We start from the raw sequence: 22847 nt of genomic DNA, 5'->3' as shown, positions 1-22847 counted from the left end.
TTTGACAAATCCTTTTCGGCTTTTCAGGCAACTCAGAAAGCAGGCCTGCCAACGTCATCTTCCACGTGCCTCTTCCAAAAAAGATTCAAGTAACAACTGGCTAAAAACGGTTTGTTCTTTGTTTGTTTTTTGAGAGGTTTGCCCATAATGCAATCTAAAATCCAGAGCTGCAGCTGCAAATTGCAATGGCCTCTCCAAACTTTCTTTCTGGAAGAAACGGCCCTGACTAGCACCATTCTACATCCACAACCTTGGCTTGTGCTTCCCATTGCCAGAATATACAATGATCTACAGCTGTCCTGCACAAATCAGACTAGCCAGAACAGAGAAACCACAGTGATCACGTTAATAACAGATAATCTGCAAATAATTCTGCCTGTGATGTAGCTAGCTGGGGCTTCCCCTTTTGATGGCTTCTGTGGGAAGCAAAAAGAAGAGATGCATGTCTCTACATGTCTACCTGTCTCTCTGCCTTCTGCGATGCTTGAGGCTTGCACTCCCAGGATGCTCAGCAGTGCCTGCGCTCCCCGCTTCTCCGCAGCACTGGACCCTTGACCAACCCAAACGTAGGCGGCCGCTGATGTTTTCAGGACAAAGACATCATTGGAGTTCAGGTTGCTGGCAGTGGCCTCCAGCTGGAAAAAAAAAAATCCAAACATTATTGACTTTACTCGCTTGAAACACTGGGAGCTTTCCACATTGCCTGCAACTCCTCAGAGCAGGGGGATGAACCTATACTCAAAAAAGGTTTTCCCTTTAGTGGTCTAATTATACTACTATAAGCAATACAATATTACATAGGTGCACATAAATATACCAACTAGTCATAACCACTGTTAGAGGGAAATGCACAGTTCTAATACATAGGAGCCTGCAGCATGGGTCAACAGTCTGATCCATGTATGCTCTCCACCATCCAAGGCAATTTAGATCCTAAAGAATAAATTGTGAGCTATTTATGTAAGGAATCCTTCAACAGATCTGTGTGTGCAGTTGTCAATTCAGCACACATAATGTTAATCTCCAAAAAAAAGGTTTTTACATGCTGTTATTGCCTCAGGCTGTACCTCTATTGCTCTGGTGCAGCCGGAAGAGCTGGCGCGGACTTGGAAGAGCCGGGTTTCAGCAGGCTCCGTCTGACCGCCTTGTCTGGAGGTTCCACCTCTGTATACAACCAGCGGCTTCCCATCGAACATGCTCATCAGGTGAGCGGGCTCCTTCCCCTGTACCACGCGTACCTGAGGCGGGAGAGAGGGAGATAACATAATCAGTCAGAGATGCAGGACTGCAAGGAACATGGAACTGGCTCGGAGAAGCATGTGGACATCCACTGTAAGGAAATTGAGATCTTCCCAATTTCTAGTCCAAAGTGGGGGTGGCTGAAGCAACAACCAAATCTGGATCAGAAAGGAAAAGGGTGATCTGTTCAACAATGAATGTTTAGTTTATAAGATACCTATGAGCTGTAGGTTTCACATCTTTTCATACTAAGGTATGGATCTCCTAAAGGGTTTGTTTTTTTTTCATTTTGTGTCTATGAGGAAAATGCTTAATTCATCTGGCCCTAAGTCACCTATGCAAATCCAACCCACAATTCAGTCAGAATGCTGTGGAAGTGTTCAAGGTTTAGCTTTCTGATTAAGACGGGCAAGCAAATGTTGCTCTGGGACTCATCACTAAGTTTTCATAGCCAAGTTGGAATGACAACAGGCCTAACCTTGAACCACACCCTGTGCACCAATGCCTGTCCTTGGGCTGATGATGCACAGACCCAATCCTCCTCTCTGAATACATGTTAGCATTTGCCTACATTTTTTCTTTCTGTCCATGTCCAGTTTCTGGTTGGGTGACTCTAATGTAATACTGCAATTTGTTCTGTCTGATGGCCACATAGAGACCAAATTTCAAAGTTATGTACTTAGCTGAGCACTTTGCTCTTTACCTAACTGCCCATGCTGAAATTTGCACACCTCAACCCAGCTAGAAGTGTGCATGGGCTTCCACAGTATGCCCACTTTTAGCCTGATTGTGCACCTACAAAATAATTTGTTTTTTTTTCATTTTCTATCAGTCATGTATCCGTGGATCACATATTGCCAGCAGAACTAAGTAAGGCAGGCAAGCTAGGGAAACAACACATGTAGACTGGATTTTCACATTTATGTGCAATGTTTGACGTGGAAAGTTTGCCCACACAAAAAAACCACTATTTAATCTGCGGTCCTCATAGGCAATTTTCCAAAGGAAAACCATTTCTGTTTGAAAATGAGCTGCAAGGTCTGCAGGTAAAAAGATCAGCAGACTTTACAGCCACGCAAGCTGTTTGGAAAGTGGCCCCGTAATACTTAAAATATCAGAGAGAGACACTTTTTAACACCATACCTCTTGCCATCTCATAAACTGCATGTCCTAGCCTTGCTACTGCTAACCGATCTTCTAAGAAAGGTGTGGAACGTTTACACATATCTTGCGGATCTGGGTTGACGCCATCATGGAATGAAGATGGTAAACAAAACCACTGAACATTCATTCCAAACCTTATCAAGGTAGAAATACACTACCTTCAAACAAAGCAAAGTATACCAGAGATAACATCTGACCTCTGTGCATACAGTGATTATAAAACTATAAATGCTTCTTTTCAAGAAAACACAATAGTGATTCAAGGTAATGAAGAAATAAAACCATTTTTTAAAATGTTCTCTCTGAACATGTTCCAATCACATGTTAAACTTCATTACATTTAAGATCTGCACTTGTGGGCATGGAGAAAAGAGGATGGTCTTGAGTTGCAGTGATGACAGGCCGGTATACTGTGGCAGGTTGGGAGTTGTGGGGGTCACAGGGTTTAGGGCTGGCTCTAGGCCAAATTGCCCTATGTGAAAATTGTTGATGGTGCCCCTTCCCCCCCCCCCCCTCCCCATCACGACCAGCTGATCCCTGCTCCTCAGAAGCAAAGGGTAAGGAAATCAGACTGGGAGGAGGAGGAGGGAAAAGGACAAACACCTCCCTCCCGCTTCAAATTGACATGGATTAGCGGTAGTGGGAACACTTTATCTCTCCCCTTGACCTCAACACTCTTCTCATTCCCCCCCACCACTCCAGTGCTGGCCTTAGAAATATATAAATACATATTCCCTAGGATATAGAAATGTATCTACAAAATATAAACATTTTTTTTTCATTTTCTATCAGTCATGTATCCATGCCAACAGAACTAAATAAAAAATCTCCATATAAATTTTGGCAGCCAAGGGCGGAAGCTGAATTCATCTGCCTAGGCTAAAGACAAGAAACTTATAGGTAAGTAGTAATTTCTCATTTCTTAGCGCCCAGACAGTTGAATTCAGAACCAGTGGGATGTACCCAAGCTACTCCTGAATAAGGTGGGTGGCTGCCCTGTACATCCAGACGATAATACCTGGAAAAGATGTGTAAGGAGGACTTTGTCGCAGCTTGGCAAATGTTGACGGGAGACAATAATCTAACTTCCGCCCATGACACTTCCTGAGCCCTAGTGGAATGAACCCTAACCCAACTATGTATCAGCTTTTCAGCATCCACGTACGCGGCTGTGACTACCTCCTTAAAGCAGCAAGCTACTGTAGCCCGCAAAGCTGGCTTGCCCTGTTTACCTTCATTGTGGAGGACCAACAGGCGATCCGTCTTCCGGAAAGGTCTAGAAACATCCAGATACCTCATGATATGTCTCTTGACATCCAAAGGTCGCAACAAGTGATATTCCTCCACATCTCTTTCCCTATCCAGAGATGGCAGGGAAATATTCAAGTAAAAATCTGAGACCACATTGGGCAAAAAGGAAGGAACAGTACGCAGTTGAATCGCCCCCGGAGTCACTCGTAGAAACAGCTCTCAGCAAGATGAGGCTTGCAGGTCGGATATGTGACGCGCAGAACAAATTGCCACAAGAAACACAGTTTTCAAAGTCAGTAACTGCAAGGAAAAACTATGCATCAGTTGAAACATAGGGCCCGCTAAGGAATCCAAAACCAGATTAAGACTCCACAAGGGTACCGGTAACCTCAAGGGAGGACGAAGATATTTCACTTCCTTAAAAAAACAGGCCACATCTGGATGAGCCAATAAGGATTCACCACTCACCTGACCTCTGAAACAGGCAAGAACCATTACCTTTAAGGAATTAAGGGACAGCCAAATTCAATCCATCCTGCAAAAATTCCAAAATGAGCGGGATCTTAACCGAATGAGGACGAACCCCTTGATCTTCATACCAAGCCTCAAACACTTGCCAAACCCGCACATAAGCTAAGGAAGTGGAGAACTTTCTCGCTCGTAGCAAGGTGGCAATCACCGCAGTAGAAAATCCATGCTTCAGCATGCAAGCCCTCTCAAAGGCCATATGACAAAATCGAGTCAGAACATCGTGAAGAACATGTCCCTGCCTCAACAAATTCCTATGCACCGGAAACTGGAGGGGGGAGTCTGCCAGAAGACTTCACAGATCCACATTCCATGGTGTCCTGGGCCAATCTTGTGCTACTAAAAGCATCTTGTCTCTGAGACTCTTGACCCTCCAAACCATTCTGGCCAACATGGGCCATGGGGAAAGGCATACAGCAGCTTTTCTCTGGCCATTCCTGCATGAGAGCATTGATACCCTTTGGATCTCTCCTGCAACTGAATAATCGAGGAACCTTCGCATTGCGAGAAGTTGTCAGTAAGTCTAGAATTGGAAGGCCTCAGCGATCCACTATGAGCTGAAACGCCTTATCTGATAATATCCATTCTCCCGGGTCCAGACTCTGTCTGCTGAGAAAATCCACTCTTACATTTTCCTGCAATATGCAAGGCTGAGATCTCCTGAAGATGTACTTCCACCCATTCCATAAGTTGGTCTATTTCCTATGACTCTTACTGACTCTTGGTTCCTCCCTGCTGATTGATGTTAGCTACTGTCATTGCATTGTCTGACATTATCCAGACCACTTGACTCTGCAGCCTGTCGAACTGTAAGCATGCCAACTGTACCGCTTGAACTTTCAGCTAATTGATGTTCCAGGCAGACTCTCTTCTGCAATCCAGTGCCCTGTCAGTTCCTGACAGTGAGTTACCCACCCCTGGAGGCTCGCATCTGTCATGAGTATTAACTAGTCTGGTGATTTTAGGGAAACTCCCTTTCTTAGATGATCCGCTTGTAACCACCAATGTAGTTGAGAGCAGACCTTCATTGGCAGGTGGAGCCGAATCAAATAGATCTGAGACTGTGGGCTCCAATGAGGCAGCAGGGAGCGCTGAAGATGACGCCTATACACCCTCACCTATGGCACCACTTCCAGGGATGCCGCCATCAAACCGAGCACTTATAGATAGGGCTACACTGTCAGGCGTATTGTGTTCATCAACAGACGCACCTGTGCCATCAACTTCTAAATACAACTTTCTGGTAGGAAAACCCTGCCCTGCTTTATCTTGAACCAAACAGCAAGATACTTTAGTGACTGAGAATGCTGAAAACTGCTCTTGGCCAGGTTCACTACCCAACCAAGCTCCTACAACAGGGATATCACCTTGCGATCACCAGGCGACTCTCTTCCAGAGACTTGGCCCAAATCCACCAGTTATCCAAGAAGGGGTGTACCAGGATCCCATCTTTTCTCAACTCTGCTGCCACCACCACCACCATCATAACCTTGGAAAAAGTTCTGGATGCGGTGGCGAGATCAAAAGGCAGCAATCAAAACTGATAATGACATCCCAAAACTGTGAATCACAGAAAACATTAATACACTATTCAGATGGTAATATGCAGTTACACCTCGGACAGATCCAAGGATATCAGAAACTTCCCTGACTGCATGGCCATTATCACTGATTGCAATGTTTTCATGCGAACACGAGTCACCCGCAAATGACGCTTGAGCCCTTTGAGATCCAAGATGGGATGAAAGGAGCCCTCCTTTTTGGGCACAATGAAATAAATGGAATATCAACCTGTATTTTCTTGAGACGTGGGCACTGGAACCACAGCTCTCAGATTGAGGAATCTTAACAATGTACCCTCTCTGCCTGCTTCTTCTGCGGGGAGTGCCAGGAAAACACCATGAACCTGTCCCGAGCAATATTGAGAAACTCCAGCACATATCCCTCTTGTATCACCTCCAGGACCCACTGGTCTGATGTGATTTCAACCCACCTCTGATAAAAGAGAGAGGGATAACCCCTCTATCTCCTGTTCCTTGGGGTGGGTCAACAAACCTTCATTGGGAGGCTCCACTACCCAAGCCCGCACCCCATCTGGGCTGTCTGGAACAAAAGGACTGAGATCTACCGAAAGGTTGAGTCCTCTGACAGGTTGCTCCTCTGTAGGGTCGAAAATGCTTGGATCCCCTAGCACAACCTCTCATGCCAAAGGAGCTTGACATCTGCTTCTTATCCTCCAGCAACCGGGGACTTGCCCCACTTATTGGCCAGTTTCTCCAACTCACTTCCAAACAAGAGCAAGCCTTTAAAGGGCAATTTCGTAAGGTTAGCCTTGGAAGTCGCATTGGCTGACCAATTTCTCAGCCATAACTGATGTCTGGCCGCTATTACCAAAGCCACCCCTATAGCTGAGGTGCGGACCAAGTCGCAGCCCGCATCTGCCAAAAAGGCCAAAAACTCACTCCCAGATTCACTGAACTCTTGAGAGAGAAGTAAATAAGACTGAGCCACCAGGGAGCAACAAGAAGCTATCTGTAAGGTCATTGCCACTGCTTCAAATGCTTGCTTAAGGATGGCCTCAGTCCTTCTATCAAGTACATCTTTCAAGGCCGCTCCTCCCTCCATGGGGATAGTCATCCGCTTGGAGATGGCACACACAAGCGGACCACTTTTGGAAAATGCAAATGTTATCTCACCACTGGATCCAGGGGGTACAGAGCTTCCAAAACTTGACCCCCTTTGTAATTAGCCTCCGGGGCGCCCCACTCAAGATCATTCAATTCTTGAATGGCCTCCATAACAGGGAAAAAAAACAAGAGGCCTTACACAAAGAAACCAAAATGGGATTCTTCTTTGGCTCAGACATGGAATCAGCCCCTGGTACTCTCAGCATCTTTAATGTCTGGGAAATAAGAGCCGGTAATTTATCTCTGTGAAAGAATCACAACATAGTCCTATATAGTTCCAGTCCTGGAGGAATTTCCCCATCTTCCAAAGAGTCAGAATTGGCCTCATTATCAATGCCATCCGGTTCCCTATCGGGAAGACCGGCTGCCAATCTAGGTGTACTCTGGCGCTTAACAGTAGCACTGGGCAAGGAAGAGGTCACCACCTGCGACTCTGACCTGGCAAGATTGGTCGGGGCTGAGGACTGTGCCTGAAGAAAAGGATTGAAATCTTGAAAAATTTCCACCCAAGAAAAGGCAGAAGGATCCATGCCAAAACCAGAAGGCACCTGTGCTGTGCCCACTAAGCTAACTTCCCCCACTGACGAACCAGTTAAGGGAGTTCCAAGGTCAGGTGCCCCTCCTGACATATCTTTACCCAGGCCCTCATCAGTCTGGGAAGAACCATGCTTAGTAAAATCATGTGAATATAATTCTCCCTGGGCCTCTAAGTAGCACTGGCACAAGTTAGAGGGCACACCAGGCTGAGATGCCCGAATATGACAGGCAGCACAGAGGGAAAGATGCTTAGGTTTCTTAGCTATAGGTGCCATCAACCTGTCAGTACACTTAACAAGCAACTGAAAAAGTATGCATCCAGCTGAATTCACAGTATAAAATATATGCATCCAAAATTTAGGCATCCCAAACATAGCCGTCCAAACTTAGGTGTCCAAAACGTATGCGCACAGCCAATGCAGCCCAAGTTGTGCGTACAGGTTGTGCACCTAACACAGATACCTCTACCCTGGACACCCAAGCAGGCATACGACTAAGCATCCAAAAACTGGATGCACAGCCAGACACGCTTGCATGAACCAACGGTCCTGAAGAGGACAGCCTAACATGTAGGAAAAAGCACATGAAAACACCACTGCGGCCTATCATGTGGCACATGGAAAAAAGCCATGGGATGGGGGTCCAACGTGGCCCTTCTGGGTCGTTTCTCTGCCACCGCAGGGTCCGCAATGCTGGCAGTGCTCAAGGTGCCCCTCAGCTCACGGTGCCCATTTGACCACCAAGCCACCCCATGCCACTGCACGATATGCTTGGGAGATTGGGGGTGGGGGGAAAGAGTGTTGGGTGTGGTTTTTCACCACTGTGAGGTTTCCGTGCTCTGTGACTGTTCCACAGTTCCTGGAGTTTTTTCAACTAGGGATCTCAGACGTTGAACCTTCCCTCAAGGCCTCCACCCTGGAGAGAAAGCCACAGTTCCCCTTGTTGAGCTAGTAACTCACATTACCAAAGCCTGACAGCTTGTTTTGCTTGAAGGAGATGAGGTGGATGTGTGGGGTATAGTGATTGTATTAAAAATTTCAAACCAAAATTCCTCCTCCTCAGAACTGGCAGTACATGCAAAACCATGTTTCAGGGGTCAAAGGCATGCAAGTCTAGACATGCAACAATACCTGCGACCTTGATAGACTGCCCAAGCTCTACAGGACACAAAAGACAAATATTTTTTTTTTTTCAATTAAGCAACACTTTGAGCTGATCAAACTGTTCCAGGTGTGGCCATGGATGCAGTGGGACCAAATGTGGGTTTTGGGGATAGCAATAAGGCTTCCACCTGGATATTAATCGCTAACATTCATTTTACACTCACTGATGGCCCCCCACAGCCATGCCTCAGGCCAAGAGATCCTTCCGAGTCAGCTAGACCGAACTGCTTTCAATAAGGGGGATTCTGGCATTTTTCAGATAACAAAGATAATAGTTCATAGTTTAAATATACTCTTTACAGCAAATTACAGACTCACATAACCTCCTGGCCATAAGCTGACAATGGTTTTAAGGGGGGGAGGGGAAATTTTCAAACTATGCATTATGGAACACAGTCCATGGGGTATTTTGTCCCAATTTTCAAAGCAGAAGTGCATGTGGTTCTTTCACTTTGCAACTTGTGGTGGGTACAAAGTACTTGTAGACATTTACACCTCTTACACACTTTCCAGTAGCAAAACTAGAGTTTTAACTGTCCATCGGGTCTGCACCATCCATAGAGCTGTAACACATGCACAGTCACAGACACACACCTGCTTTATGGACTTTTACTCAGTTAACAATTAAATAATCTCCAAGTTAACACTTAAAAAAACAAACCAAAAAACGGATGGCACTAACTCTCCGGACTGGGCAGGTATAGAAATGTCAACTTATCACGCAACCGCCTGAGTAGGAAAGTCTGTGTCATGCTGCCTTGCATGCAGTGGCTCAGGTTACATTAGTTGATATGTCTTACCTGCACTGGTCCCCCACCCAGTGTCTCGTCCAGCTGAGCACTCAGGAAAGCAGACGTAGTGATCTCATCTGGGGTGGAATCAGCACCCTGCCTGAAGGGGCAAAGAGACAACAACATTCTCAGCGAGATCCTATGACTTTATTCAGTCCCGCCTCCACGAGGTTGTGGAAAACTCAACGAAAAAGCAAGGGACACAGTATATGGAGCCCGAAAAGTCGAGGCTGTGGGCTCTCACGGAGACGGTTAACTTTGAAAAGGGGCACACATGTGCACACGTTTGCCAGTTCGTAACATACGCGTGTGTATGCATGCGTGATGTAAAATAGGCTGAGCACCCGTACATATGCGTGCAGTTTTAAGTGGATGCGGGCATGTGCGCACAAAATCCCGCTTCCACCGTGGGAGGATTTTAAAAGGGGCGCATGTCCACGCCACTGCCAGTTTCACCAGTTCGTTCCCAGTTCATCCAGGCAAGAGATAGGACTTCCCAACCCCCCCTAGTTTAATAGTCTCCCCTTCCCCCTGTTAGCCCCAAGCCTTAAAACCCTGCTGGCTAGCCTAGATGTTTCAGTTTTATTACTTACACGCCATCCATAGCAGTAGTAAAGTTGCACAGCAGGGGAGCCCAGCCCGCGCCTGTGCACATATGGTTTTACGTGCACGTCTCTCGGTCTTCACCCAACATGCCCACGCCCAGACCCTTTTTCAAAAATTCTGACTTGTGCGTGTAGCAGGAGATACGTCTGTAGACAGGTGGCTTATAAAATCCCCTCGGCACACGCCGACCCAACTTGCCCACGTATCTCCTAGCTTTGGCACGCCCAGGACTTTTACAATTTGCCTTTTGAGTGATTCGGGGTGGGTTTTTTTTATTTACAAATGCTTTTATTTAAATCTTGAAAAAAATATCATTTGAAAAAATATGGATTTGCAAACTATGGTATGTTTTTTTAAACTAGGAAAGGGTTTGCATTATTGGTAAAAGTGTCTGAATGAAAGAGCCGTTTGGGCTACCAGCGCTTTGATGGCTCATGACAAAAAGAAGGGCACAAGATCACAGAACATAAGTCACTTCTTCTCATCTCCCCGTCCCTCAATAAAATAAAACAAGAACATTTATAAAAAAAAAATAAATCACAGGACATATCATAGGAAAATGCCCATAATCCTGATCCCATGGGAATCACAAATCATGCAGACCCACATATAGGGAGATGAACAGAGACACAGATGGCAACACCAAATGAATTTACAGAAGGAAGGCGTGCGGAGGAGACGGGACCGAGGGGTCACAATAAAGGAGAAAGAGCAGTTTGCATGGAGGGATCTTCCCGCACCCCTGCTCAGGGTTCCTATTTTAAAACTTAAGTAGCACGTAATCCCCTCTTAGAACCCGCAAGCCATCACCATTATCATCCATTTCTTACACGCTTTTCAGGTTTCGACCCCCCCAGAATCTATGGTACGATACAGCCGTACAATAATAATACAACAGGGTTAACCTCTAAATGGGGCTGAATTAGGTAAAGGCATAGCAAGCACAGGATAAAGTAATTCAATATCTGAAATACAGCAGCAAAAAGATGAGGCATAAAGACAAATGTAGTGAGCAAAAGGGGATCTGCTACTTTTCGGACAGTCTTTTTAAAGCCTGCTTATCCTTAGGCACCTTGCTAGCCACACAAGTATATCCAATAGTGGATGCCAAGCTTGTGGACACTGGGCAAAAGCCATAATGCCTGGCAAGAAGTTAATAGAAATTGCCTTTGCTGAATGACTAATTTACCGTCACTATACTTGTTTATTGTAACTAAGTCTCCCTCCATGGGTGACTGGGCTTATCCACACAGAACTTCTTTAGATGAACCAGAAACTAGGGGCTACGGTGCACTGGTTTTATGGCTCTGGGCCAACTGGCTCCCTGGTGCTCCCACAGTAACCGCTTGTTGTTGCTAGTTCCTTATAATAATGGGGCATGTTACATTCAGGGCCGTGTTATGCAGTGTCAGTTTCTCTGTCCTTGTGCTGAGATGCAGTCAGCTGCTGCCGCCTCCCAGTGCCGCCTTCAGGCAGGCACCTTCCTTGCATCTAACTGACCCTCCCGCACTTCTGCATCAGCCAGACCGAGGAATGGAAATAGTATGGGCTCAGTTCACCAACAGCCATTCTAAATCCCACACTGCTCGGGCAGTCTGATCCCTAGCGGCAGAATTTTATGGCAGGAAATTCCCCATTCCCCCCCCCCCCCCCAATGTGTATCCATTACTGTACCTTTGTATATCATCCAGTTAACCCCCCTCCCCCGTTCATTGTAATTTCCTTTCTCAGTTACTTGTAAACCGACATGATGTGTCCTACGAATGCCGGTATAAAAAAAGTGTTAAATAAATAAATAAATTGCTGGAAGATTCCATGGGGCTCAGGCTGCTAGGTGGGGAATCTGGGATTGGATCCCGTATCGGATGGGACCAGCCAGATCTAGGCACACTGCACAGGGGGTGCGCTCATGCTCAGCTAGGAATTGGAAAAGCCATGACTGCTTCAGTAGCAGCTCCTACTAACAACGAGTGGAACTGGGGTGCCTCAGAGAAGGTGCCCCTCCAACCCTTGGGCCTATGTACCACCCACATACCACCTGCGGTGGGAAGAAAATAAGGGCAAAAAAATGATAGAAATCGCAAAAAAAAAAACCCAAAAAGGTCCATCATCACTAGAGTCACGCTGGCCATTCGGGCCTAAAGGCTCCTCTCTGCAGAGGAGGGACATGAAAGATCTACAGGAAATCATCTCAAGATCCAGGACTCAGAGGTAGACAGCGAGGGCTGCAGCCACCATAGGAGCCAACTTCTGAAAAAGACTGCAGGTGCTGCACTCAACACAAATTGCAGCGCCCCCAGTAAAAAAGAAAAAAACAAAACAAAACAGAGCACAGTGGGTTGTGAATGTGACTGACCAGCCTGTATGAAAATATCTAGAGAGGAGCAGGTAATGTAGGCATGGGGCAGACTCATATGGGTACTGGCCGGGCCAAAACAAAATCCCACCAGCCATTCTTCTCCCTGCTCCATTCCCCTCCAATAGCTCATCCACACCAGAGTCTCTTCTCCCACCCTCACTTTTCACCCCCACTCTCTCTCATTCTTCTGATCTCTTCTTCCTCTTCTCCCAGTCTTTTGTTGTTCTCCCCCCTTACTCCATCTGCACTCTTAATTCTCCCCCTCCTGCATGGGCATACTTTGAATTTTCTATTTGAGGGGAGAGGGGATTAATACCTTCTCTTCCTGCTCCATTCCCTACATCCCCTTAGCCTTCTCTACTTCTCATTTCCTACTGACCTAGTCTCTGTTCCCCTCCTAGTTCCTCTTCCCATCCCTCTTCACCCCAGCAGGTTCCTCCTCACTCCTCCTTAGCCAGTTGCCCTCCTCTGCAGGCTTGGTTCAGCCATCCCTTCACTGATTTCCACCCCCCCCCCCCCCCCCATCATCATATTAGGTTTCCCTTCGCTGGCAGGCTCGGCTCACCTTTCAGTTTGTGATTCCACCTCCTCCACAGGCTTGGATCACTTCCCTGCTCCGCACTCCCCGAACCCGGACACTTTTTCTTCTGGAACTGCTCCGGCCTCCCCACCCACTGCAGCCCTTCCCCCGGCACTGGCAGGTTCCAGGCCCCAGCCAGTCCCAAGCCTGCAGAGTCCGCAGGAGACCCTCCACCACCTGCATGCCCTGAGCCCTAGCAGCTCAGCAGTCAGTGCCTCCCCAGCGTGCGGCAAACCCCAGAGATAACTGCTGTCTTGTGGGATATATCAAGGGAAAGCTGTACTTATTTTTGCAAACAGGGGGGGGGGGGACGGACGGACAATGTTAACTAAATTCCCCTTCAGCTCAAGCCCTGATCACAGCCCCTCACAATACTGGAGCTGCAATTTTTGAGGGCTTTTGAGACTACAATATCACCTGCCACCATGACCGCCTTCCCCCTTTCCTGTCCTCTCAGTAAAATTACTTAATTACTCTGGAGACTACAGGGCTGGAAGAAAAGGGCAGATATCACCTGCCGCCCCACTCCCTTGACCCTGCCCAGCTGGCACATAAATCGAAGTTTGAATAAACAATTTTCTGACCTTTGTATCTATCCTCTGTTTCTGCTTGCACTTGGCTTTTTCTTAGTTTCCTTTCTGCTTCCTGATTCCTTTCAAAGCTTAGTTTCTGATCTTCCTTTCATTTCTTTGCTATTTTTCTTCCATGTGTACATCTCTTTCAGTCCAGCTATCTTTCCACAGCTAATTATCCTCTCTCATCTCCTCCTAGTCTCCCCCTCCTACCACTTCCATCTCTCTCCTCACCTTTTCTTGCCTCTTCCCTTGACCATGATCCCCTATTTTCTCACAGACTTTGTCTTGATTTACTTCCCCATCAGCCTCCTCCTCTCTGTTCACAAGGCTCCTCTTCCTCTCCCACAGCTGCTTTCCGTCTTTCCCTCACCCAGCCAGGATTCCTTCTGTCAAGTCCTCTCCCAGACCCTCCTAGCAGCATTCTCTCTCCCAGCCAGCATCCCCTTTTAAACCATCTTCTAGCAGTTTTCTCAGCCCTTCTTTCACCTCCTTATAGCGCCCTCTTTTCCTTTCCTAGTTCCTCTATCAGCAGCCCGCCTCATCACCACTATACCTCAAGAAGAGTGCTACTGTCTGGTCCCCCCTGCAGCCCCCTGGTCAGAAGACAGAAGCCGCTCCTTACTGCCCTCTCCAAGAGCCCTACAGCATGGAGCTCACAGCTACCAATATACAGGAGTGCAGGAGACAATATCAAGCGTCCTCAAACACCCACAGAGCTGGTGCCTATGGCAGCCACCACAGCTTATCTCTATTCAGTAATCTGCTCTTAACTTCCTTCATTAGGGCCAGACCAGATGGACCCATTGGTCTTTTTCTGTCAACACTTATTATGTGACTGTGTAAATGCTCATATTTAATTCTGTGCAATGGGTGGTGAGTCATCAGAGGTGAAAAATAAAGACAAACTCTAGGGAATGGCAGGTCCTGAACCCGAAAAGGCCCTTTCTTCTGCACCGCCAGATCATTTTTATCTAGTTTCTTCACCATTCGGTCAATGTACAGATGGAACATTTGCATCGTTGCAAGTAGCACATTTAAGACTAATCGGAGAAAATTCTTTTTCACTCAACGCACAATAAAGCTCTGGAATTTGTTGCCAGAGGATGTGGTTAGTGCAGTTAGTGTAGCTGGGTTCAAAAAAGGTTTGGATAAGTTCTTGGAGGAGAAGTCCATTAACGGCTATTAATCAAGTTTACTTAGGGAATAGCCACTGCTATTAATTGCATCAGTAGCATGGGTTCTTCTTAGTGTTTGGGTAATTGCCAGGTTCTTGTGGCCTGGTTTGGCCTCTGTTGGATACAGGATGCTGGGCTTGATGGACCCTTGGTCTGACCCAGCATGGCAATTTCTTATGTTCTTATGTTCTTATTTTTGGCAATTGTCCCGTTGATAAGTCTACTCACCAAGTGTAGATAATTTGTCCTTGTTTTCCTCCATGCTTGAAGTTATAAAGAATAATGTAGCTGTCCCCTCCATAGAACTGACCGTAGTGGGCGATATCCACAGGAACCTTGGCAGATCCTTCAATGCGCCAGATCTAAAAGAACAGAGAAACAAATGTATGGGAAGGGAGCCATGGAGCGAGACAGTGATGTGTTTGGGATCTACAGGGTACTCAGGACCCAGATTGGCCACTATCAGAGACAGGATCCTGGGCTCGATGGACCTTTGGTCTGACTCAGCATAGCATATCTTATGTTCTATCTAAATAGAAGCTTCTGGCTTGTAGTCTGCTGTCAGTCATAGCTCTCTCACACCATCTGCTGGGTGAAATTAAATGAGCTGCGCTCTCCCGTCTATTACTAAAGTGTAAAAAGGAGTGTCATAGATAGCTGTATTAGTCCATTTGAAAGCAGACAAATAAAGGTTAACAAAAAACTATAATATAAGGAGATGCATTTTTATTTGGATAAATTAATATATTTTCTAACTAGCTTTCAGGAGGTAACACTGACATCCAAAGAAAATGAGCAGGTGAGTGCAAGAGATGCCACTGCCAGAAAATACAACAGAATCACAGAATACACTGCAATGGTAGTGCAAAGGGAAAGGGGAAGGTTGATGTGTTAGAGCAGGGGTAGGCAAACAGGTCTGGTCTTCAGGATATCAGCAATGAAAATGCATGAGGTATATTTGCATGCACTGCCTCCACGGTAAGCAAATATATCTCATGCATATTCACTGTGGATGTGCTGAAAACCTGACCTGTTTGTGGCACTCCAGGACTGGAGCCGTCTACCCCTGGGTTAGTGTGATAAGACAGGCAGTAGATTTATTTCTGGTAGTGATTCATTTGTATTTTCTGACATGCTGTGACATGCTTAGGAAGACTCACATTATATCATTTTTCGTTTGTTAACCTTTATTTTTAATTAAAAAAAAAAAAAAAAAAGGGTAATAAATGGTTTCATCCTTCTATGCCTTAATGTCTGAAAGCAAAGCAGAGAGCAACTATTAAAAAAAAGCTCAGACCCAAGGCAGCGAGTTAATTTTAAAAACCCCTAAGGAGCCTACAAGACAAGGAGTTAAATATAAAAGAAAAGAAGACCCTTTTTATTGTTTGCTTAATTAATTCTTCAGCTGTAGAAGGATTTAAATAATCATCATGTTCTAGCAACTTCAATCCATTCTCCACCTGAAATCACAAGCCCACAAGCACCCAAAGGGATTTTTCAATGGGAGACAGGCCTTGACAGTTCAACAGGGAGAAAAACTTGGTGAAAGAGCCAGTGTAAGTACAGCTACCCCACGAGAGTCGGCTCTCTCTCTCTCTACGTTATAGGCCTCCCTTCCAGGACTGATGTAACCAACTGGCTGGAAGAAGCGGAGCACCCTGGAGCTATTATACAGCTTCTTCCACCACCACCGCTTCTCCAACAGACAAGATTCAGAGCACCTCCCTTGCAAAATGAACTTCGGTTTCCTCAGACGTGTCATTTCACAGCCGTGCAGAAATGCAAGGATTTTTCTGGGGCAGTATTTTACCTCCCCTGCCACCCCCACCCACCCAGGTATTTATGTTTAAATAAAGCTGGAATCTGTGCAGGCTGCGATACCTTTTACTGGACCCAACACAAGAATGTGCCAAAGATGCTGCAGTCCTTGGGCTTTTCAGACTATAAATATCCCGTCATCACATGTGCCTAAGAAGAGCTGTCCAAGGTAGAGCTACTTATATAGAGAGCGCTGGTCAGGCAAACTTGTACACAGATCGGGATAACGCCTGTGTTGGTCCAATATGGTATATTACAACCTGCAAAGAATCCACTTTTCTCCAAGACCAGTGTTACCAGAACTAAAACTTTCCATATTTTCAACAAAATAACCCAGAAGGGCCCACTTAGAGCTGCGGGAAACTGCAGAACCAAATTTTGGGTTTCTCCATCAGGAACTGGCTGTGTCCTCTGGCAGTTTTCCTTATCTCAGGCTAATCTGAAGAATATTTACAGGCTGACACCATGATGCCATTCTCTGAGGAATTACAGGGACCCTCTAATAGTGTTCACCAGTAGGGCACTTCTTCCTCATTACATTTTCATTATTTAGAGTCTGCTGCATGCACAACATAAAAGTAAAAAATACTAGAGATGTGCTTCGGGTAAAAATTTCATGTCGGGCTTCGTTTCGGGCCCCCCCGCGGGAATTTCATTTTTCCCACGGTTTGGGGTTTTTTTTTCGGGGGCCCCAATTTTCAGGTTAGTGCGCGCTAACCTGGCAGAGTTAGCATGCACTAACTGGAGTTAGCGTGCACTAACTCAAAAATGAATTTTTTTCCGAAATTTTGGAAAATATTCAATCATTTTTCAGTTCTCCCGAACCATTTTGCATTAGGCAATTTCGTTGACATTGCCTAATTCGGGCAAAACGATTGCACATCCCTAAAAAATACCATGCTTTCATCACTAAGGAACACCAACACAACACACTGCACCAAATGGAAGCATCACCTAACAGCTTTCACTGTAGTTGGTATCCTCTGTGCAAGCCTAGTATTATACCACCTAATTTTAATTCGGGGGGGGGGGAGGGGCACCAAAATGCTCTGCTCCCTAAAGTCTAATTCAATCAGACTTGACTCTTGATTCTCAGTCTTACAGCCAGCTCATCAAGGCTGGACAGGGATTGCTCAGATTTGGATACCCATTAGGGGTCCCTCAATCATCTTATCTAAAAGCTGAACTGCTTCAGAATTCTACCTCTTTCTTGCCCGAACCATCGTCTACCATCCCGTGTTGAGCAGCCATGGCTGGAGATGTGTGAAGACTGGACACATCAAAAGGCACATTCTCAATCTTGGCAATGTGGTTCGAAACATAGGCAACGCCCAGCCCTTCTGTCTGATCCTTGTCACGCCAGTTCTTGAAGAATTGCTTGAATAATGGGGTCTCCCCACTCTCAGGAAGAACTTGGATCTGTAAGAATGCACAGAAATGGATCCTCTCTGGTACTGCAGGTCCAGGAGAAGGCTAGAACCATTCTCTCTGTGACACAACATTCCTAACCAGCACACTCACAAGTAGTCTTACAACTACAATGCAATTTGGCCTAAGCATCCCGAGGTCCATATTCAGAAACATTTAGATGGATAACTCAGGAGTTATTCAGCTGAATGAATATTTTGGCATTTATCCAGCTATATTTTAGCCAACTATCTTATTATCTGGCTAAGATTTAGCTCTTAACTTAGGAGCATTCTGAGAAGGAATTACATTAGCCGACTAATTCCAATTTTCAAAGTCAGTTGGATATTCGTTGACTGAATATGGACCTCCCCATTCCCAACAGAGTCAAAGTTTGCATATTCTACTGTGTATTTATTTGATTTATATTCCACTTTTCATCACATCAAAGCAGATTAAGTTCAGGTATTGTAGGTATTTACTAAAACCCAACAGTAAGATAACAGTCCATGGGAAGCAAGGAGGTTTAACTATCTATACCTTCTTCTAACTGCAAAACAATCTGCACATTTCCAGTCAAATACTAAAAAACTACATCCTATTTCTCTGTCAAGAAAGCATTTGATCTCTTCTGGACTGCTTTAACTATAAACACAACAAATCTAATTCATGTAAATATCTCACATTTTATTTTTCATACCTGGCACAGTTTGTTTCTGTTCTGCTAACAGAACTGACTAAAATTTTATTTTATGATAGATTAATTTAAAATGCACACACAATGGGGCGGATTTTCAGAGCCCTGCTCGCCTAAATCCGCCCAAAACCGGGCGGATTTAGTCGAGCAGGGCCCTGCGCGCCGGTGAGCCTATTTTACATAGGCCTACCGGCGCGCACAGAGCCCCGGGACTCGCGTAAGTCCCGGGGTTCTCCAAGGGGGGTGTGTCGGGGGGGCGGGCCCGGTCGTCGCGGTGTTTAGGGGGCGTGTTGGCGTTTTGGGGGCGGGTATGGGGCGTGGCTACGGCCTGGGGCGGTCCGGGGGCGTGGCCGCACCCTCCGTACCCGCCCCCAGGTTGCGTCCCGGCGCGCAACAGGCCCGCTGGCGCGCGGGGATTTACTTCTCCCTCCGGGAGGCGTAAATCCCCGGAGAAAGGTAAGGGGGGGTGTAGACAGGGCTGGGCGGGTGGGTTAGGTAGAGGAAGGGAGGGGAAGGTGAGGGGAGGGCGTTGGAGGGAACGGGGATAGGCTGCGCGGCTCGGCGCGCGCCGGCTATACAGAATTCATAGCCTTGCACGCGCCGATCCAGGATTTTAGTGGATACGCGCGGCTCCGCGCGTATCTACTAAAATCCAGCGTACTTTTGCTTGCGCCTGATGCGCCAGCAAAAGTACGCCTATTCGCGTTTTTTGAAAATCTACCCCAATGTTTCCAAATCACATATGGTAGCTAGCAGCTAATACACTAAGGGGTAGATTTTAATACATTGGCGCGTGCGCGCTTCCCGGTGCGCACCCAAAGACATGCTGATTTTATAACATGCGCGCGCCGGCGTGTGCATGTTATAAAATCAGCAGGCTGCATGCAAATGCGCGCTGGATTTCATAATCCACGCGCTCATGTGCGTGCCGTGCGTGCAAGGGGGGTGGAATAATGCAATTTTTGTGTAGCGATGCATCCCAGGCTTCCCCAGTTCCCTACCCCCTTCCCTAACCTCCCTTCGCCTTCCCCTCTCCTCCCCGCCCCCTAATTCTACCCTACCTTACCTTTTATTTTTTTGTTTTTCAAGTTGCTGCTCCAGCTGTACCAGTGCCTCCAGCCCCGCCCCTCCCCGCCCCCGGACCACCCCTTTAACTGGGCCCGGCACTTCAGCACGTAACGAGGGTTACACACGTGGCTGAGCCCCTTTGAAGATGCTCGCTGTGCGCGCAAGGCCCAGCCTCACACATAACCCCCGTTTTTCATGTGCGCAACATTTTGAAAATCTACCCATAAGACTTTATAGGTGGATTTCCCTGGCCACCTTTTACCTGGGTTTGCTTAGGATATCCCATCTTTGAGATAAATTCTGTGGCAGTCTTCAGAGCCACTTTCTTTTCTTCAGTATTGGCGCCTTTGCCTTTAATGAAAAACACAAGGAACTGAATGTCATCCTGGAAGGATTCATCCTGCCCATTACTGCCCAGTTCTTAAGGCAGAGAAGCTTCCCAACCTACAAGCCATAGCGTCCAATCATTTCCCCCCACATGTGGATTTTTTACGGAATATCAAACTCAACATTTCTAACAAGGAAAATATATTGGCGATTTGTACAGTGGTTTCCTCGCTACTGCCCATGGCGAGTTCATTGATGGCGCACCAGATATTTTGCATATGCATTGCTATTAGGGCCCTTGTGAATTAATTAGAAACTGGAAAGAACTTTAAACATTTAAAAGGGGCCTCTAAACAGACAAATTATCAGCTTGAACCGCATTGGCAACCCACAGCTAAGGCCAATTTGCTTGCTACATCTGGAATACGCCAGCCATCATTTCCATCAACAGGCCTTCACCTTTCCAAACGAAGATCTTGCCATCTGAGCCATGGTCCAGAATGAAGCAATCTCCCGAGTTCAAGGCAGACTGAGTGAAGGGGTTCTCATCTGCCACCAGGGAGACAGACATGGCTCCACTGCCATTAGAGACCTTCAAGAGTTAATAACAAAGGGTCACATTTATTACACAGATCTTCTTTTCACAGCAACATACTTGATGATGGCAGAAAGAGACCATCCAGTTTGCCCCGATATTCTTGTCCAGATGGCTAAAGATATATCCCAGCTGCCAGCAATACAGCATGACTGCCTATAGGATATCACTCTTTATCTAAAATAGTTTTTGTCAACTTCCTCCTTTGTACTGCTTCCTCCTGGGAAGATGATCATGAAAAACCCCCTCTTTAGTGCACCCCCAGCACCACGCCATTATCTAACCAAAACGTTTATAATAATCTAAATAGTTACTAATATTAGCATAGATATGAACTAAATAGTAATCACGGAAATACACAAAGAATGCAAACCAGCACATAGTATAAGGGGTAATTTCCTTTACACATTGGTAACAGGCATGACAATGATTGACAAAGTGACTCTTCCTATGTATTCTCAGCTGTGCTCAAGGCCAGATTTACCTCTGGGGTGCTCCGAGGTGCAGAATTAGGATATTGCTCCGGAAACTGTGGCACTGGGTGCACCATGATCAGTGGGTGCCTCTTTCTCCGGGCAACCCTCCAGACACAAGGCACCCCTAGGCAGAAGCCCTAATAGGAAATCCACCCCTGCTTATGCAATCTTAAACAGCAAATTTTGCAAGCTTCCACTGGAGGGTAACAAAGTGGTTCCACATGATGGGAAGTTTAACATCACTTTTGCTATTGCTAAAGTGCTGCTAGTACCCCCATTCCCCAATCTCACCTTCCCTAAATTAGTCATATAAGTCTGCCGCTGAATGCAGTGCAGCTAACTAATACAGTGTAAAGATGGATTTCAGTCCACAACTTAGTTAAGAGAGATTTGTGGGCAGAGCTGTTATATAAAATCTATCCTGCTTCAATTAAATAGAAAGACAGATGATCTGCAAACTGTTTTCTTCTTTAGTTACACTGTAGAGACAGGTCTACGCCATCATTCTCTGTCAATATTATTGCAACCTTTTTTTTAGATTCCAGAGCTCCCCATAAGACCATTTACTTGCCATTACCCTATAAAGTTTTGCCAACTTCCTATTGGACGCATCAGCTTTGATATCATCAGCGGGACCCTCTGGCAGATCTGGCTTGTCTCCCATGACCTGCAGAAAAATAGAATGAAACGAATTTGAAATGTCTTCTCTTCCAATCTCTATTTAAGACCTTGTACATTTCAAACAAATAAAAAAGGATAAAAAAAGAACCCCTCAGAATTTTACTTCATATGGGGCCTTTTGCATAATGCTCAAAATGCTTTCCAATCACTGGGAAGTTCCATTTGCAAGAGAACTTGTCTATGTTTTCAAAACTAATCATCTACAGCAACTGTATTGTTTGTCAGAGGAAAAAAATATGTCTTGCAGCTTGTTTGTAATTCTACAGATGGATCGGAGAAAAACAAACAAGAACCTCAAGGCATGCAAGGCCGACTTAACGCTCTTAGGGGAACATTTTCAAAATGTCTGCAGTGGGATAAAGTCCACCTATTTGCCGCCTAGAGCTGTGGATTTGGGCGACATATAAATAAGTTGCCTAAATCCACAGCTCTAGGCGGCATAAGTAAGTTTTAAAGCCAAAATATGCACATACTTTCGCACTGAAAACAGTTCCTTTGCACCTACTCTTTCTGCAGGTACCTTTGTCATGGAAAATTCCATGCACAGATTTGAAAATGTAATTTATGCACAATATTTTGCTACCCTGACCAAAACACCCCCCCACCCCCACCCCAGGAAGTCACATCTGTTGTTCTACAGGTTTCAGGTGACCAATTTACACAGGTAAAGGGAGTTTGTGTTTCTGTGGCTTAGATGAGACCAGAATTGTTTGGTATGGTGAGGTACAAGGGAAAATATCCTGCTCTGCCCCCATTGTTAGAGGGGTATATGTGTGTGTGGGGGTGATTCCTGTGGATACAGAAGGGCCGATGCAATAAGATGCGTGTCAAAAATGGGTGCTTGTACTGAGTGCCTGTTTTCCTAACGTGCATGCAGCCACATCCCCTAGGCGCCCAATGCAGTATTTAAATGAGGGGCTGCATAAAAGGATGCGCTAGGGGAGAATTGTGCGTCCCTAGCACTCAAATGCTTCGGACGCCTACAATTTCAACGGGTGCTCAATACGAGCGTCCATTTTTATCCCACTTCTTCTGGCCGATTTTGTAGAGTTTGCTGAAGACACCTATAGCTAAGCGCCTCTTGCTATGGGCATCTAAATTGTGTGTCCAGAATTTTTATTTT

At 46.0% G+C, this 22847-nt stretch overlaps 1 protein-coding gene across 2 annotated transcripts in view; it reads right to left on the bottom strand.

Moving 5' to 3' along the window:
* GSN (gelsolin) overlaps positions 1-22847 on the bottom strand; it is a 93546-nt gene that overhangs the window by 9960 nt on the left and 60739 nt on the right. Inside the window, exons 6-14 of one of the 2 annotated variants that reach the window (XM_029611119.1) lie at positions 21621-21710; positions 20432-20564; positions 19908-19996; positions 17677-17892; positions 14884-15017; positions 9370-9460; positions 8537-8563; positions 1068-1238; positions 461-635 (exon numbers count right to left, since the gene is read on the bottom strand). In XM_029611119.1, the coding sequence (XP_029466979.1) occupies positions 461-635; positions 1068-1238; positions 8537-8563; positions 9370-9460; positions 14884-15017; positions 17677-17892; positions 19908-19996; positions 20432-20564; positions 21621-21710 (1126 nt within the window). The remainder of the gene's footprint in view (positions 1-460; positions 636-1067; positions 1239-8536; positions 8564-9369; positions 9461-14883; positions 15018-17676; positions 17893-19907; positions 19997-20431; positions 20565-21620; positions 21711-22847) is intronic. The other variant, XM_029611118.1, reaches the window with a different exon arrangement.

Source organism: Rhinatrema bivittatum, chromosome 8 (assembly GCF_901001135.1).
Source record: "Rhinatrema bivittatum chromosome 8, aRhiBiv1.1, whole genome shotgun sequence".
In the NCBI taxonomy this organism is placed as follows: domain Eukaryota; kingdom Metazoa; phylum Chordata; class Amphibia; order Gymnophiona; family Rhinatrematidae; genus Rhinatrema; species Rhinatrema bivittatum.
This window is presented reverse-complemented; position numbering and strand designations above follow the sequence as displayed.